General features: G+C 48.5%; 1 protein-coding gene across 1 annotated transcript in view; it reads left to right on the top strand.

Annotated features, from left to right (window-relative positions):
* The first annotated feature begins 320 nt into the window (after positions 1-320).
* Positions 321-17,943, top strand: part of ABCA13 (ATP binding cassette subfamily A member 13) — a 395,455-nt gene continuing 377,832 nt past the window's right edge. The window contains exon 1 of the mRNA XM_086697122.1: positions 321-630. Coding sequence (XP_086553248.1) covers positions 562-630 — 69 coding nt within the window. The 5' untranslated portion in view covers positions 321-561. The remainder of the gene's footprint in view (positions 631-17,943) is intronic.

Below are 17,943 nucleotides of genomic sequence, written 5' to 3'. Positions count from 1 at the left end.
CTGTAGGAAGCATGGGCCCCTTGGGAGAAAAGGGCGAAGTGAGGGGTCACGGAGGAGGACGCACAGGGGCACAGCCGACCTTGAACTTAACCACCCCTCTACTGTCTCCTGGGGAACACCAGTACTGCTCTCCATCTCTTTCCCCCGGATTCTCTGCCAGGGGACCTCCAAAAATGTCCTGGCTAGTTCTGTGATAGCTGGTGCCAGGGGAGGGGAGGACTCATTCTACTGAATTCACATCAGGGCTGGGGGGCCGCGTCACCTCCAGCACTGCCTCCCGCCCGCTGTCATCAGTGGTGTGCGCTCTTGGAAACGTGCGCGGGAAAGGGCCCCGGGGGCCGCCTCCGGTAACCCAACCCTCCCAGAATGCAGGGCGGCCCGTGAAAAGGCAAGATTTCTCAACAGACACAGAACAAGAGGGACATTTGATGCCTGCCGTGTGCAGCCACTAGTAATCTGTCTTGCCTCACTTTTGTTGGGATTGACTAATGTTGCCCAGCCTTCCCCCAGCCCCACAGATATAAGCCCGGGCTCCGGCTGGCTTCCTGACCTCGAGCGGGCATGGGGCCGGCTGGGCGCCAGTTCGGAGCCCTGATCTGGAAGAACTGGCTTTGCAGACTCAGGCACCCGGTGAGTGCGTGCGGGGCACGCTTCCCAAGGGTCCCGGGGAAGGGAAGAGTGTGGTGTGAGGACGGAGGGTCCGGGGTGGGGGGCCTGGCGGGCCTGGCGGGCCTGCCCCGCTCTGCAGGGAAGTAGGGGAGGGGGGCTGGGTCTCTGGAAGTCAGAACCTGCCCTCAGGGCCAAAATAGCTGAACTGTCACAACCGGCATGAAATCCGGGGGGGGATGAGATCCAGGCTGCGCCCATCTGGTGCGAAAAGGGCTAGCTTAGAACCGCCCCCCCCAAAATATAAAGATGGAATTTGAACTGTAATCAGTGTTTCGGGGCATCAGCTCTAAAAATGAAACTGCACATCCCCCTGGTTGAGGGGACAAGGCATGCGTAGTACGTTAGGGATGCGACCCCACGGCGGGAGGCAGCGGTGTCTGTCGCCAGAGCAGGCCTGACACGTCCACTTGGGGCTATTCGATATCACACCTTGAGCCTAATTCTCATCTCTTGGGAACATCGCAAGGCGCCTGAGTAGATTGGAATTGCTCAAACCAGGCTTGTGTTAGTGTTACACAAATAGCCTGTAAGTGTGCGGTTTAACGGAGCAGAAATCACCGGCTTATTAGGATGATGACCTCGCCTTTATTTGTAATGCTGCCAGATTGAAATGAACAGTGTCTCAGTGTCATTTTCAGCGAATGTAGATCGGCCATCACAGGGTTTCCGATTCTAAGGTCCACACTGAGCACATGGGGTTTCCCTGCTGACGCATTGTTCTGTTTGAAGCCATTCAGTAACTGACATTGAATTTCATTTTGCTGACTTCTCATATCCGGAATATTCCTTCTTTCTCAAAATAGGGTAAATGTCGAAAAAGATGCGTTCTTTCTCATGCAAAGACCTTCAGGATTTAACGACTTCAGTTGGAAATTTGATTGCACAAGTTATTTATGTTTTTAAGTTTATGTATTCACTCTGAGAATAATAAGTTGGGGGAGAGGCAGACAGAGAGAGAGAGAGAGAGAGAGAGAGAGAGAGAGAGAGAATCCCAAGCAGGCTCTGCACTGTCAGCGCAAAGCCCGATGCGGGGCTCGAACTCACAAACCGTGAGATCGTGACCTGAACCGAGGTCAGACATTCAACCGACTGAGCCACCCAGGCACCCCTGACAAGTTTTAAGATCAGGAACAAGGAGGCTTCTGCTCTTAACTGATTGTTAGTGCCTTAGTGTTTTTCAGTTCATGAACATCATATTATAATGACATCATTATATCATGTATATCATTATATAATATAATCATATTGCCTTGTAAGTCAAAAGTCGAATTTTACTGACATAGAGGTTTTGAGGAACGGAGCCCATTTTCCTGTGGAAGAAATGTCACAGGTGGAAGTTAGTTTCTCAGCCTTTTTGTCTGTCGGCTCAGGGAGGCCGTTTCCAGGATAGTCTAGCCTGTAATGTCAGTTTATACCTAGTCACGGTGACATTCAGATAGACATTCTTCACTCACTCGTTCATTTGATGTCGACTCACTGAAGTGTGGTCCTGCACGCTGCCCTTCTTTGCCTCATGTAGTTATCACCTCACAACATGCCACGGATTTACTGACTTGTCAGCTTGCTCTGGAGCCGGCCTCAGTAACTCAGATCCGTGTGAGCAGGGAACTTTTTCTGATTTGTTCACCAACGTGTTCTCTAGCACCCAGACGGTATCTGCCCGCAATAGGTGTTCGATAAATATTGGCTGCAAGAGTAAAGGAAGAAAGGACTACAATATTTATTGCATCTCCATTAGATGCTAGATGCTGGATGTGCCAGACAAATTGTGTCCTGCCCTCAAGTTGCTGTAGCTCAGGGGGCGCCTGGGGGGTTCAGTCGGTGAAGCATCTGACTTCGGCTCAGGTCATGATCTCGTGGTTCGTGGGTTCGAGCCCCGCGTCGGGCGCTGTGCTGACAGCTCGGACAGAGAAAAAGCAGTGAAATATACAAGCACATATTTCGTGAGCCTGTTTCTGGGGATAAACCCCACAGATATCCCTGCACAAGCGGGAAATGACACTAGTGGCAGGCTATTCGGCACGGCACTGCTTGTAATGGCAACATCACAGGGCGCAGGGAGCGCGGGGTGTGGTGTGGAGAATGGGGAGCCCGCCCTCCTGGGTTCCTAACTCTGCTCTGCCACTTCCTAGTTCACTTGAGTAGGCACATTTCCCGACCTGGTTCTCCTCCCTGTAAGAAGAGACTGAATGCAAGGATAAAGTGAGTTAGTGTCCACCGTGTGCCCACATATGTGCCCGATATAGGAGCAGGAACATTTTCTTTTTTCTTGTTTTTTTTTTTTTAATGTTCATTTATTTCTTGAGAGAAAGAGAGAGGGAGACAGAGCATAAGGGGGGCGGGGGAGGAGCTGAGAGAGGGAGACACAGAATCCGAAGCAGGCTCCAGGCTCTGAGCTGTCAGCACAGAGTCCGACACGGGGCTCGAACTCACGGGCTGTGAGATCATGACCTGAGCCGAAGTCAGACACTCAACTGACTGAGCCACCCAGGTGCCCCAGGAATCGTTTTCTTACGTGGGCGATGATGGTGGTGCTGGGAGGTCTCAGGTGCTGGAAGGAGGTGGCCTTGGAGACCAAGGATAGGGGAGGGCCCAGGATGGCTCAGCTTCTGCTTGCGAATTGGGGAGCAGCGGCCCCAGGCAGGGAACATGTTCCCAGCCCTCCGTGCCCACTGCACTGGAAATAGTCCAGCCTTGTGCCAGTGGCTCCAAACTGACCTATTTCCAAGCTGCGTCCTGGCCCCCAGCCATAGCCCGCGAGTGGTTTGTGCACAGGGCTTCCTGCCTCTGCCAATGGGGTGGGGGGGATCAGTGAAACTGTGGGCTAAGCCCCCGACCCCAGGGGGCAGGCAGCCTCCAACCGTTTGCAGAGTAAATTCGAAGCAGGCGCTCTTTGTGAGGTGATGCAGACCCAAAGTGCAGTGAGCTATCACCTCACGCTGCTTCTGTATTTTCTTTAAAGAAAAAAAAAAACCCATTCGTTTCATGATATTTTATTATTGTATCATTCCTTTAGAAAATGCTTGATCGTGGACGCTTGAGACAGAAAATTAGAATAGTGTAGAATGGATGAATAGTACACTTATATTCATCTTTGTGCTTAGCTCCATAGATTGGTGACTTTCCACTCTTCTTGGGAAAAAATTATTAAAAAAATTTTTTTTAATTTTTTTTTTATTTTTGAGAGCGAGAGAGACATAGTGCGAGCGGTGGGAGGAGCAGAGAGAGAGAGGGAGACACAGAATCCGAAGCAGGCACCAGGCTCCGAGCTGTCAGCACAGAGCCCCACACGGGGCTCGAACCCACAAACCGTGAGATCATGACCTGAGCAGAAATAGGACGCTTCACCGACTGAGCCCCCCAGGCACTCCCATGATGTGATATTTTTACATAATTAAAGTCATAGCTTTTTGCTTTTTGCCATCCCTTAACACGGAAGCCCGACATTTTAAAAGTTTCCCTTCGGTTTTTGAATTTAACGGTTTTGTTGCAAACTAGGCGGTCGGTTGGATACACATAAATTCTTAAACCGTGTCTTTATGCTGGAAGTTAAGTTTCCTCCTAGATATTACTGTTCCACATGACATCTTTAGACTTGGAGGACGCACCTCCTGCTAGGTCATTTCTCTGCAGTGAGTTTCCCGGATTCTGGGTCGGATGAGGACAGTGCTTTGGGCACGTCCAGAGCAGCTGACGGTGCCCCGGGAGCGTCCGCAAGGGCCACTTCGGATCAACCTTGCCAACACTCGCAAATGGCCACTGGCCTCGAGCCTTGCCGCATGAATTTACACACACACCTTTACATTTCATTTTAACTGTAAGTCAATCTGATTCGTTGCCTCTCATGCTAATAATTTAATAGCAGCAACAAGAAGAAATAAGGAAAGCCAAGCATCTGCTGCTGGGATGTCCTCTTTCTGCACCTTTTGAGGTTTTCCCGCATTTTTTTAAGACACAGGCTGACCCTTTAGCCTGCACAGGTGGATGGCAGTAGCCCCGCCCCCCCACCAGTCCCCGCCCCCGCCACCAGTCCCCGCCCCTCAATCCTGGAACAGTGACTGTTCTCTGGGCCTCCTGCCTGTGTTAGAATCTTCTTCTCTGCTCTGTGTTTCTAGCTCCTCTCCCCATCGATGAAAAGCACATGCAAACCTTTTGGCTAGCGCAGGGGGATTGGGGCGCACTTTAATATGAGGGGATCATGGTCCTATAAACCCAGGGTCCGCTCCCAGCTGTGGGTCGGAGGGGGCTGACGGAAATCACGAAACCCTACCGGCCACCATTTGACCAGGAACCGGGTTCCACCTGCTGGCCCCACACCCCAGGCCCTCGCTACCCATAAAGCCCCACATTCTCGCTTTCGAGGGCCACACATGTGGCAGAATGCTCGTAGACACAGGCAAGGGTTACAGGGTCTCCTGGCCCGGCTCCTGGGAAGCCCCAAGGCTGTGGTGGCTGTGGTGGCTGTGGTGGCCTCCCCACTCCCCTGGGACAGCCCCAGATAAGCCCACCCCAACCCAGGCCACATTGCTCTGAACCTTCCTCCTGGCCCAATGCCTTGGGGCCTGGTCCTTAAAAACACCATCTGGGACACGACTTTTCTTCTCTTTAACATTTGAGGAACAGATTTTCAACCTGAGCTTCAACTACTGCAAACCTCAGGGCTTCTGTGTGTATGTGTGTGTGTTTTCCTTGTAGGAGATCTTTCTTCTTCTGTAAGTGATGTCTACTCCCAATGTGGGGCTCGAACTCACAACCCTACCGACTGAGCCAGCCGGGTGCCCCTGCTTTTGTAACATCTTTGAATTTTCGTCCACTAATGAACGTAGGTGCTAACAGCCCAACTTAGTGTCAAAAAATGGTTCCCCTTTGGAAACAACACGCTGGCTGTGATTCTATATTTTTCTGAAATTGCAAGAAATTATAGTTATCAAGCCCCAGGGGTAAAGCAGCCCTTCTTGTTTTTGGAAATTGTTTAGGTCTTCGAGATTGATGCTGGCTGGTTTTGTATAATTACAACACATCCACTATTTGTTTCCAGCTTTGCCATAAAGGTCTGTAGGAGTGTTAATTGGAACCAGAGGGTCAAAGGTTAGGAGCTGACCTCTGCTAGGCAGGTTTGAAAAAGGATCAAATGATGGCTCCTGAAAAGATGCTGCACTTATTAAAAAAAATTTCTTTTAATGTTCATTTATTTTTCAGAGAGAGACAGAGAGACAGAGACAGAGAGAGAGACAGAGACAGAGACAGAGCGTGAGCAGGGGAGGGGCAGAGGGAGAGGAGGAGACACAGAATCTGAAACAGGCTCCAGGCTCTGAGCTGTCAGCACAGGGCCCGACTCGGGGCTCGAACTCACGGACTGTGAGATCATGACCTGAGCCGAAGTCGGATGCTCAACCGACTGAACCACCCAAACACCCCAAAGATGCTTCAGTTCTTGTGTATATTTTTTAAAATAGCGGGGTAGGGGCACTGGCTGGCTCAGTCTGTGGACCATGCGACTCTTGATTTCGGGGTTGTGGGTTCGAGCCTGTTGGGTGTGGAGGCTCCATAAAAATAAAATCTTAAAGCAGCAGAATAGCTTTATATTAGAGGAAACAAGAAAGTGCAGGAGTTCCAATAGTAACTATATGAACAGACTGATGTTTTGAAAAGTGTTTGCGGAAGGGGTTATGGACAATAATGACCTGTTTGTGGTTTTTGTGGATTGAAAAAGTTAAAGAAAAGTCACCGGCATGGAATCTTGGTGCTGAAAATATTTACCAATATTCTTGCATTGGGTGTTCTGAGAAGTCAAAAGTGGGGCCTCTCCTGTCACCTGCAAGGCAGCTGGGATGCGTTGGTGCTGGCGCTGGGACCGTGTGGATCCTGGGACTGTGTCTATCCTGGGACCGTGTGGATCCTGGGACCGTGTCTATCCTGGGACCGTGTGGATCCTGGGACCGTGTCCATCCTGGGACCGTGTGGATCCAGGGACCGTGTTGATCCTGGGACCCAGCCCCAGTCGGCTCTGGCTGCCTTTGCAAACCCACAGGCTGGGTCGGGACTGCAGACAGACACCATCTCAGCTCTAAGTCTCCAAGTCTGAAAACAGGAGTCAACAGGGCTGGTTGCTTCTGAGCCTTCTCTGCTTGGCTGTGGACAGTGTCTCCGCCCTGTGTCTTCGCACCTCCCTCCCTCCACATCTGTCTCAGCTCACGTGTGTCCTTTTTTCCGTTTTCTTCTGACGCTCAGTTTTAGTCGGTTGGGGAAAACGCATGCCTTTTATATTAAAAGAAACAGGTTATTATAGAGAAGAATTAAAAAAAACTGCTTTAAAAAAAAAGTTTATCTATGTATTTTGAGAGAGAGAGAGAAAGAGAGGGAAAGACAGTGTGAGCAGGGGGAGGGCCAGAGAAAGGGGGGCAGAGAGAATCCCAAGCAGGCTACAGGCTGTCAGCACAGAACCCGACGTGGGGCTCTATCTCACAAATCATGAGATCATGACCTGAGCTGAAACCAAGAGTCTGACGTTTAAAGGACTGGGTCCCCAGGTGCCCCTGCATTGTCATGAAAAGATGAAACAGGTTGCTTCCGGGACTTTCAACTTCTCCTTTTTATGAGGACACGGTCATTTCTGACCCAGGACCGCCGGCCTGACCCCAGCGTGAGGCCCAGCATGACCTCATCTCAACGTAACCAAATCTGCAACGGGCTTGTTTCCAAATCAGGTCGCATTCTGAGGTTCCGGGGGTCCAGACTTGAACATGTGAATCTGGGGAGGAGACAATTCTGCCCCTCACAGGGTGTGTACGTGGCCCATCCTGGGGCTCTAACAAGTTGGTTCGATGAGACAAACCCTCGCCTTGGGTGGCTTGTGACTTTTAAATGGCACAGCGCTCCCGGGTGGCGTGACCTCTGGTGTCACACTCTGTCCCCTCTCTCAAGGAAGAAGTCCGTCAAACAAAGGAAATTCATCAGACCAGGTGCCCACAGGGGGCACCTGGGGGGCTCAGTCAGTTAATTGCCTGACTCGAGATTTCTGCTCAGGTCACTATGTCACAGTTTGCTGGTTCGAGGCCTGCGTTGGGCTCTGCGCTGACAGCACAGACCTGCTTGGGATTCTCTCTCTGTCTCTTTCTGCCCCTCCCCCCTCAAAAATACATACATAAATATTCAAAGAGAAGGGGCGGGTCCCCCTAAAAACGCGTTTCCACCGTCTGCTCAGCATGGAGTGAATCACCACCAGCTGCACGGGCTCCCCTCCAGGCTGGAAGGCTGCAGCCTCTGGGCCGTCTCAGCTGCCCGACCTGCCGGCCAGGGGCCTGTGTCCCAACCGAGGCCAGCGGCCTGAATTCCGCGTGTCTGGTCGGCATCAGTGCGGGGACTGGACCAACGACGAGAGTGGGCTCCTGGGCACACAGAAATCCCCTGCGGTGGGGCAGTGAGGGAGAGCCCACACTGGCATTGTCCACTGCCCATCCACGTCAGGGCCCCAGAACCTTCGACTCAGTGACTCTGGCCCCACAACAGGTCCTCAGGTCTCTCGTGGAAGGACCCGGCCTCTTGAGCCGGGTTTGGGATACAGCCTGGGGCCTCGCTCTCCCAGACGGCTGTCCTGGTGGCACCAGCCCTGCTCCCTGGTAACCTTGTGCTCAGCAGAACTGACCGCCTGTGCGGCTCTGGTGGTTTAGCCATCCCTGTGGTCAGGGCGTCCTCGTTGGCTGCTGGCTCAAAGTGGAGCCTGGTGGGGTGCCCTGAAGGGTGCCTTCTGAGACCTCTGAGAGCAGGTGGCCTCCACCCATGCACCCCTGGAGCTGCAGACCAGGCAGTGCTGAGCAAGATGGCGGGGAGGGAGGCAGGGCGTCCTTGGGCGGCCGCGGGAGCCTCAGGGGAATCCACGTCCCCCTGTGAAGACCCCTGGATGGCCTCCATGGCCGCTCTTTCCTCTGGCTGGCAGTCTGTCTCCGGCAGGGGGGCTGGGGAGCAGGTGGCCCTGGCCCCCGGGGGAAACTGGCTTCACCAAAGGTCACCGAGGGTCACTGAAGGTCATTCAAGTGTGTCTCAGCTTACTCAGAGCAGGGGTCCAGGAAAAGCGGTTCAGAAATTGAATATTGAAACACAAATGTCTTTTTGTATCTTTAGGGGGGGTGCAGGCGTGTGTGTAGGCCGTGTGGGTTTCTTTGCCTTTCTCCTGCTCCTACCACGCTGGCCACAGGGCCTTTGCTTTTATTTTGATGGATCTTTTTTTCTTTTTTAACTTTTTAACGTTTATTCACTTTTTGAGAGATAGAGAGAGACAAAGTGTGAGCGGGGGAGGTGCAGAGAGAGGGAGACACAGAATCTGAAGTAGGCTCCAGGCTCCAAGCTGCCAGCACAGAGCCCAACACGGGGCTCGAACCCACAGACCAGGAGATCATGACCTGATCTGAAAAGTCTGATTCTCAACTGACTAACCCCCCCAGGGGCCCCTCATTTTGATGGATCTTAATATGCTTCCAGTTCCTTACCTTCATCTTCCTTTTCTTCCTCATGGTCTCAGCACACATGATGGAGTGGAGCTCAGAGACCACTTCTGAGGGGCAGTGGGCACACCTTCTGCACAGAAAGTGTGTTAGAGTTTCGCTCACTGTAGATGTTCTTCTGTCCTGCATCAAGGCCCGAGTTGAAGAATGCAAGAAAATCCAGGGGCGCCTGGGTAGCTCAGTAGTTTAGGCATCTGACTTTTATTTCATCTCGGGTCATGATCTCACGGTTGGTGAGTTCGAGCCCCACATCGAGCCCTGTGCTGACAGCGTGGAACCTACTTGGGATTCTCTCCCTCCGTCTCTGTCTTCCCCTCCCCCACTCTTTCTCTTTCAAAATAAATAAATAAACTCAAAAATAAAAATAAAAAAGAATGTCAGAAGATCCAGTCTTTCAAAAGTGTAGAAAACGAACTGGGTTTCAGAAACAAGGCATCTGATTTCTCGGTTCTCAATGTGGTTGTTTGTCAAGGTGGAAAGGAAACAAAAACCCTGTTTACATTGCCTTTCTGCTGAAAATGTTACCAACATATGGGAAGGGAAAATGGCAAGATCCTCAAAAGGCTAGTTCTGGAAGTTTCTATTTAGCATGGCGAATTCATATGGCTTCCAAGAAGAAACAAAAACAAAAGCAACAACAAACAACCAAAAACCAAAAGCAGAATCATCTTCTTTTCCAGAGAGGTGCCCCTCCCTACTCCGGGATGTGGGTCTTGTTAGGAATCCTGGAGTTTCCCTGTTTTATTTACTTTGGCTCAGATAAGCCTGGGTTTTGGATTATAAGCAAGGTTAAAACAAAATAAAACGAAACCAACCTCCTGGTAACAATAACTCCAGAGACGAAGGGCAAGGGAGATTTCAGGCTTGTTTTGTGAGATTGTATTACAGGCCCAGGCTGTGTCCTGGGGACCATGGAGACTGAGGAGAACATACATTTTGTCACCCTGGGGCCCCGAGATCAGCTCTGCATTTGCCACTCAGCTGTGTCAGTTGCTCTCTCCACACCTGGGGCCCCTTCCTGCCTGTGGCTAAATCAGTGCTCACCCAAGGGAGGGACATCACGGTCCCAGTCCTGGACCAGATCGCAGGGGCTTGTCCCCAGGCTGTGCTCACAGGCACCTGTCGCCCTGCGGGTTCCAAGCAAGAGCTCCTGGCAGAGTCTAACCTGTGCACCCGAGGGCCCCCGTTTGAAAACAACCACTCCTTAGGGATGGGGGGGGCGGGGAAGAGGCAAGCAGGCATGTGCATGCCACCCATCCTGACCTCTCCCAGACTTAGGGGCTGTGTGAGGGACACAGGGCTGCTAGGAGGGACTGATGGTGAAAGGTGACATAGTGTTGTGGGTGCCCTTGGGGGACCTGGGATGTCTTCTCAGCCCTGGCCCTTTCCTGTGTGCTTCCAGTGTCCTGTCTCCCCTGTGCATCGTAACTTCCTCAGGTCCCCCACACCAGGCCTGTTTGGTCTTCCCCACGCCCCTGCAGGGTAGGACTTCTCATTCCTATTTCTCGGATGAGGGAGGCTGAGAGCAGGGGCCACCTGCCCGGGGCCCAGGGGGCAGCGGTCCCCACCTGGCCCGGGCACCCTGGGCAGAACTCTACCCCTTGCTAGATAAAGGTTTGGTCACCTCCACGTCCCTGCCTGGGGCACTGGGTCATCAAGAGTTGCTGTAATGAGGCATTCTGTTGGAGGGCTTCCCTGTCTGCAGCGGTATGAGGACCATGGCCACATACCTCTGTTTGATGCATCATCAAGGTCGTACAGAGCATTACCTTGGTGCTGGGCCTGCTGGTGCCTCCCCAACCCAATTATGTTAGAATACGTTCCAAACAGTGGTACATCCGAGCCAAAAGGAACACAAACTACTACCCATTGCTCTGGTTTGTGCTACCTGCCGGCCAGCTTTCTTTCAGAAAGGACGTGCAAGTCATGGCTACCAACCGGTGTGTCCAGGGTTGTGTTTTCCCGGCCTGTGTTGGCCTAACTGCGTGCGTGTGTGTGGTCTGTGTGCCCAGACTTTGTACAGGTCTGGTGGCACGTTAAACTTTCTTTAATCTTCTCTTTTGAGACATCAGTGTAAAAGGGAATATTTTTATATTTATTTATTATTATTATTATTTTTAAATTTATTTATTTGAGAGAGAGAATGAGTGTGAGCAGGGGAGGGGCAGAGAGAGAGAGAAGGAGCGAGAGAATCCCATACAGGCCCTGCACTGTCAATGCAGAGCCCAACGTGGGGCTTGATCCCAGCAACCATGAGATCCTGTCTTGAGCTGAAATCAAAAGTTGGATGCTTAACCATCTGAGCCACCTGGGGTTTCCCCAAAGGGAGCATTTTTATCTGTATTTTCCCTTATTTAAATGGTCCATCGGGGCACCGGGCTGGGACAGTCGTGTGGTGCACTCGACTTTTGATCTTGAGTTTGAGCTCCACGCTGGGGCTATGTGGAGATTACTTAAAAAGAAGATATTAAAAAAAATAATAAATTGCCCATCAAATTCTCTTCCAATTTTGTAAGTAGGACGCTAGTGATTTTCTCCTGTGGTTTAGTCATTGAGACCTTAATACATGGATTTCAAGTACCCGACCCCCACCCCAACAGTTGTTCCTTTTTGTTTGTTTCTGCATTTTTATTGGCCAGGTTTAGTTTGTATATCTTCCAATATCACCATTGCTTTTTCTTTGTTTTTTTTAAAATTATTTATTATTATTTTTTTTTAATGTTTGTTTATTTTCGAGAGAGTGAGAGAGAGAGAGAGAGAGACAGAGTGTGGGCAGGGGAGGGGCAGAGAGACAGGGAGACACCGAATCTGAATCAGGCGTCAGCACAGAGTCCAATGCGGGGTTCAAATCCACGAGCCATGAGATCATGACCTGAGCCGAAGTCAGACACTTAACCGACTGAGCCACCCAGGTGCCCTTGTTGTTTTTAATTTTTAAAAAAATGTTTGCTTATTTTGAGAGAGAGAGAGAGATAGAGCGTGAACTGGGGAGGGACAGAGAGAGGGAGAGACAGAATCCCAGGCAGACTCTGCGTTGCCAGCGCAGAGCCCAATGTGGGGCTCCATCTCACAAACTGTGAGATCATGGCCTGAGCTGAAATCAAGAGTCGGATGCTTAACCAGCTGAGCCATCCAAGAGACCCTGGTTGAGTCTGTTTTGGACACCTTGAACAGGTGCAACATGAATGTTTAGTATGTGAGTGTTGAACAAAAAGCAATTGCTTTTCAATATAAAGCCAAAAAAGTAACAGCACCAAAAAAACAAAAACAAAAACAAAAAAGTAGGAGAGTGAGAGAACTCATCCATTTCTATCTCTTGGCCCCCAGCTAACTCATTGGCCAACATAAAGATTTGCAAAGGCTTTCTTAGAGAGGGAATTTTGGACTCTGTTGGAGAGGGGTTTGGAAGTCCCAGGTCAAGGTGGCAATGGATTTAGGCCAACTGGGTGGATGGTTGCTATTTGGTCTTGAGTCAGGCTTTGTTTGGACCTTCTCTTATTGCAGGGTTTACAGCTAGGACCTCATAATACTTCTGGGAAAGTCCCCTCTTCTGAGAGGCTGACATCCAGAGATCCAAGCGCGCCCCAAAGAGACACAATAGAATTTCACGCTCTAGGCAAAGCCCTTTGTTTCCAAAGACCGAGCAGCAGACTAATTACATGCTTTGCTTCAGCTTCCTTGATATTCTAAACTTGTTATGATGTTTTCCTCCATGAGTCTCATGACTACCTTCTTCCTGGTAAGAGCCTCCTTCCTTCTTGATTCATCAACAATTGTGCTTTTCGTACCCGGGCGTTTGGTTCTTTGTGGTTTTCAGTTGTAACCGAAACCACACACTGCCCAACTAAGCCTGAGGATTTAAAAATGGGTTTCATTAAGCTCCGCTCATAAAACGTTCTGTTCAAGTAAGATGGGAAAGTGTTTATTTCATCCACAGGCCTGAGGTTGATTCAGGTTCCCTTGAAAACTAGTCCAAGGAGACCGGGCAACAGACTGTGCACAACGTGACCTACCTCACTGGTTGGTGGAAGGCTAAAATAACGGATGAGCATGAGCTTGCAGACAGTCCAGGGCTATGCCGACAAAGGGTGTGAGGACAGGGCCTGGTCATCCCCGGGGGGAACCGCACTCTTGGGATGTGTATGCATACATCTACTCCATCCTCCCAGGCAGGGACTCGGCCGTGGGTGTTCACTGCTGTTCCTCAGTGCCTGACACTTCGACCCACTCCCTGATGAATGAATGGATGAATGGATGGATGGATGGATGGATGAGTGCACTTTTTTAAAAAACTTTTTTTATGTTTATTTATTTATTTTTTGAGAGACAGAGAGAGAGAGAGGGAGAGAGAGAGAGAGAATCCCAAACGGGTGCCACACTGTCAGCACAGAGCCCAACGTGGGGCTCGAACCCACGAACCTCGAGATCATGACCTAAGCAGAAATCAAGAGTGGGAGGCTTAATCAACTGAGCCACCCAGGCACCCCTCCCTTTCTTTTAGAGAGAGAGAGAGAGAGTGAGAGCAGAGGAGAGGGGCAGAGAGAGAGAGGGACAGAGAGAGAGAGAATCTTAAGCAGTCTCCACACTGTCAGCACAGAGCCCGACTTGGGGCTCCAACCCACCAACCTGAAGATCATGACTTGAGTTAATATCAAGAGTCACAGACTCCACCCACTGAGCCCCCCAGGAGCCCCTGAGTGCACTTATTTTCACTGCTCAGTGGACAGCAATTGAATGATACATTCTCCTGTATTTTTGCATGACTTCCGGTTTCTTTTTTCTCATTCACAAAATAACATAAGCATTCTTGGGCACACATCTTGATTCATGTATGTAATTACCTACTAGCTCGAACCCTTTTCATAGGTTCAAACCAGTGTAATAAGATAAATTAATATGCTTCAACTTATTATATAGTTGTTGAAATATATGGGTCATAGAATGTGCACCTTCCGCTTTGTTAATGTTGTCGGGCTGTTTTCTAAAGTTCCTGTGGATCCGTGTCCCCACCGACACTTGGTGGTGTCAGAGGTTTTACTTTTTTCCCAACTGGTGGGTGTAAAATGGTATTTTGTTGGGGTTTAATTTGCATCTTCCTAATTACTTCCTACTGCTGAGACCGAGCACCCTGTCGTGTGTGTTATGGGGTGTTCCTAATTTGCTCCTCTCTGCTCTTATCCTTTGAGTATTTTCTATGGGGTAATCAATCTCCCCACTGATTTGTAGGAATGTGTATATATTCTGGAATGTCAATTACATATGTTGAAACAGATTCTCCAAGTCTGTGGCTGGCTGCTGGGTGGCTCAGTCCATTAAGTGTCTGACTCCGGCTCAGGTTATGATTTCGTGGTTCGTGGGTTTGAGCCCCGCGTAGGACTCTGTGCTGACAGCTTGGAGCCTGGAGCCTGTTTCGGATTCTGTGTCTCCCTCTGTCTCTGCCCTTCCCCTGCTCGTGCGCTGTCTCTTTCTCAAAAATAAACATTAAAAAATTTTGTTATATAAATGACACTTCTAAAAAAATAGCTTTTCTGAAGAATAGAGATTTTAATTTTAATATGGCTTAATTTCCCTTTGTTGTTCATGCTTTTTTCTGTCGTGTTTAAGACCGCCAAGACATGAAGAAGGTGCACCATGTATTCTTATAAACATCTTAAAGTTTCTTTTTCTCACTTTTAGAGCTTTGTATAAAATGAGAGCTCAGGATCGGATACCTCCCTGCCTCTGGTCCCCGACTCTGCAGATCACCCATGACCTGGTGGTTTGTTGAGTAGCAACTTTTTCTGTCATTGGTCCACTGACCACCTTCTTCCTCTATCAGGTTTCCAAATATGCCAAGTTCTGTTCCTGGGCTCTCTTTGCCTCTCCTCAGGTCAGTTTCTGTATCGCTGAACTGACAGTACGCTGTGTCTTCCCATCTTAATTTTATTGGAAGTTTTGATACCTGAGAGGACAAATCCCTTCAAGCCGTTGGTGAAAATTGTCTTGGATATTGACCTTTGATCTCCCGGGTACATTCCTGAACCAGCTCATTAAAATCGACACCTGCCAAATCAAAATGCAACAGGAAAAACTTGTCAGGATTCCACTGGAATTGCGTTGAGCCCATGGACTAGCTTGGGTAGAATGAACCCCTTGGTGATATTGACATTGCTTGTGCGTCGCCAACGTGCTCTGTTTGTTTACCCGGTTCTCTCTGGTGTCTTTCAATAAAGTTTCACAATTTTCTTCATGAAAGAATTGCACGTATTTTGGGTAGATTTTCTTCCCTAGGTGTTTTATACTTTTGTCAAAACTATAAACGGCATCTTATTTAAAAAGTACTATTTCAAAAAAATGTATTTTCTAAGTGATTCTTACCAGTGTAGGGAATTATTGAGAGACAGGTATTGAATTTTCTTGGATGAAAGTAAATTCGTGATTGCCTTTTTTCCTAAACTTTTATTTTTGAGTAATCTGTACTCAGTGTGGAGCTCTGAGATCAAGAGTCACAAGCTCCACCAACTAAGCCAGCCAGGCGCCCCTCTAATTTTCTCTCTGTGTTTCTATCACTTATTGGTTTCTATTTTCTTGAGGACGTTTAATAAGTTTATAAATGCCTCCAATTATTGCATCTTCCTCTCCTCTCACTTCTTTTATTACGTTATGATCCTTTCTATATATGATGGTTCTTTTTCTTGGGCCTCTTGTCTGAATCTAAAGATATTTAATCATCTTCTGGTTTCTTGCTCTTGCTGAGTCCCTTGCAAGTCTGACCATTCCTTTGACATGGTGTGGCTTTATTTCTTGAATTGCTTTTGAGATCTTTTCTTTGACTTAATTGTGCTGAAGTTTTTGGGTTTTTTAAATAACTTTTTTAATACTTTTGAGAGAGAGAGAGAGAGAGACAGAGACAGAGAGACAGAGAGAGACAGGGCACAAGCTGGGGAGGGGCAGAGAAGAGAGAGGCAGACACAGAATCCCAAGCAGGCTCCAGCTCCGAGCTGTCGGCACAGAGCCTGACACGGGGCTTGAACCCAGGAACCGTGAGATCATGACCTGAGCCGAAGACAGACACTTCGCACTGTGCTGAAGTTTTTAATGTGGATTTATGTTTCCTGGTAAATGTTATATTTCCATTATCAATGAATCTCTGTCATCGTATGTTCTGGAGAATTCTCAGGCATTCGTTATTTAAATATTGCCCTACCTGCCTCTCCTCCATTCCCCTTGAGGGGACTTTCCTTTATACCTAAATCTTACACTTAAAGATTCAACTTATGATTCTCTCTTCTCTTTGATTTATTTTTTGTCACTCTCCTCGCCCCAGCTCTCTGGAGATTTCTTTCTGGAAGTCCAGCCATGCAGTAAGAACTGTGTTCTCCTAGCAGGAGTCCTGTAGTTTCTAGCTGACGTGCTACCAGAATCAGAGGTGACATCACTGGGTATTAAACTTTGCCCCATTTTTTATTTTGGCCGGATGTCATTGCCCAGATTTCCCCCTTGGGTTTCATGGACTAGGGCTTCACATAATCAGATGAAAAGAATCCAAAGTCGTAGAACAATTTGCCCCAAACTGGATGGAGTGAATATGGTATAAAACACTGGTTGGCTCAGTCAGTTAAGCGTCTGACTCTTGATCTTGGCTCAGGTTAATAAATGATCTGTGTTCTTTACGATTGAGAATATTCATATGTTGCTTTTCATTTAAGGGCCATTTTGGTTGGTTATCATATTTTTATCACACTTTCTTTCTCTTTGAACTTTGTAAATACTGATGCGTCGGCATCCAGCGCGGAATGTTGCGAAGATATATTTGAGGCTGGACTGATTTTTCCCCCTCCTTTCAGTGAGTTGCCTTTTTTCTCCCCTTCTGGAGACCTGTGCAAATCTTCCTTTATCTTTGGGGCTCGATAGCCATAGCTCAGCTATAGCTTATTTTTCCCCCCTGAAATACAACATATTCTTTTGGTCTTCAGAACAACTCTTCTCTATTTCCGGGAAGTTCTGTGTTCTATCTCTGAGCATGTTTTTTGTTGTATTTGTCGGATGCTTTTCTGTGTTTATGGTTCTACCTTTAAAAATGTTTTAAAGAAAATCCCCGTTGTGATCTCAGACTGTTCCTCTGATGCAGAAATTCAAATTCAACCAGCGTCTGCTCTCTATGTAGTTTCTAGGTCTAAATTTTGGATTTCCACAATAATCATTCTGTTATTGTTGTGTTTTCCTTACATCTGCAACCTCTCTTTTTCATTTACCATCTTTTTTTTTCTTTTGAGCTCTTTTTTTCCGAAAGTTTGCTCTTACTAAATTGTTTTTCTTTACAAAGCAGTTGTAAAGAAATTTCATGTTCTTTGGGTTGTTTCTTTTCCAGTCGTGCTTTATGACTTTGGTTTGCGTGTTTGGGTGATTCCCTCCAGAATGCTTAGATAGCTTTCTTTTGTCTAATCTGATTTCTTTTGCGCTTTCTTTTAATCTGATTTGTTCTGGGAGGGCTCAGCCGGGTGTTGTGTTTGTTCTGGACTCTCTTGTCGATAGATCTGAGACCAGTCTGATTTCTCCTTCAAACCCCAGTGCGGTCCCTGAGCTTACCCTATATATGCTGATTGCCAACAGCAGGGGGGGTGGTGGGGATGAGGGAGGACTCACATCCCCATGGCAGGAGATGCAGACATTATTACCCTTGCTGGGCTCTGGGCTCTGGGCTCTGGGCTCTGGGCTCTGTGCTCCGCTTTGGAATTTTCTCCAGTGTTTTATTTTTATAGTTTTCATTTAAAAGTTTTTTTTTTTTTAATTT

This window comes from Puma concolor, chromosome A2 (assembly GCF_028749965.1).
Source record: "Puma concolor isolate L17-30 chromosome A2, mPumCon1.1.hap2, whole genome shotgun sequence".
Lineage (NCBI taxonomy): Eukaryota > Metazoa > Chordata > Mammalia > Carnivora > Felidae > Puma > Puma concolor.
This window is presented reverse-complemented; position numbering and strand designations above follow the sequence as displayed.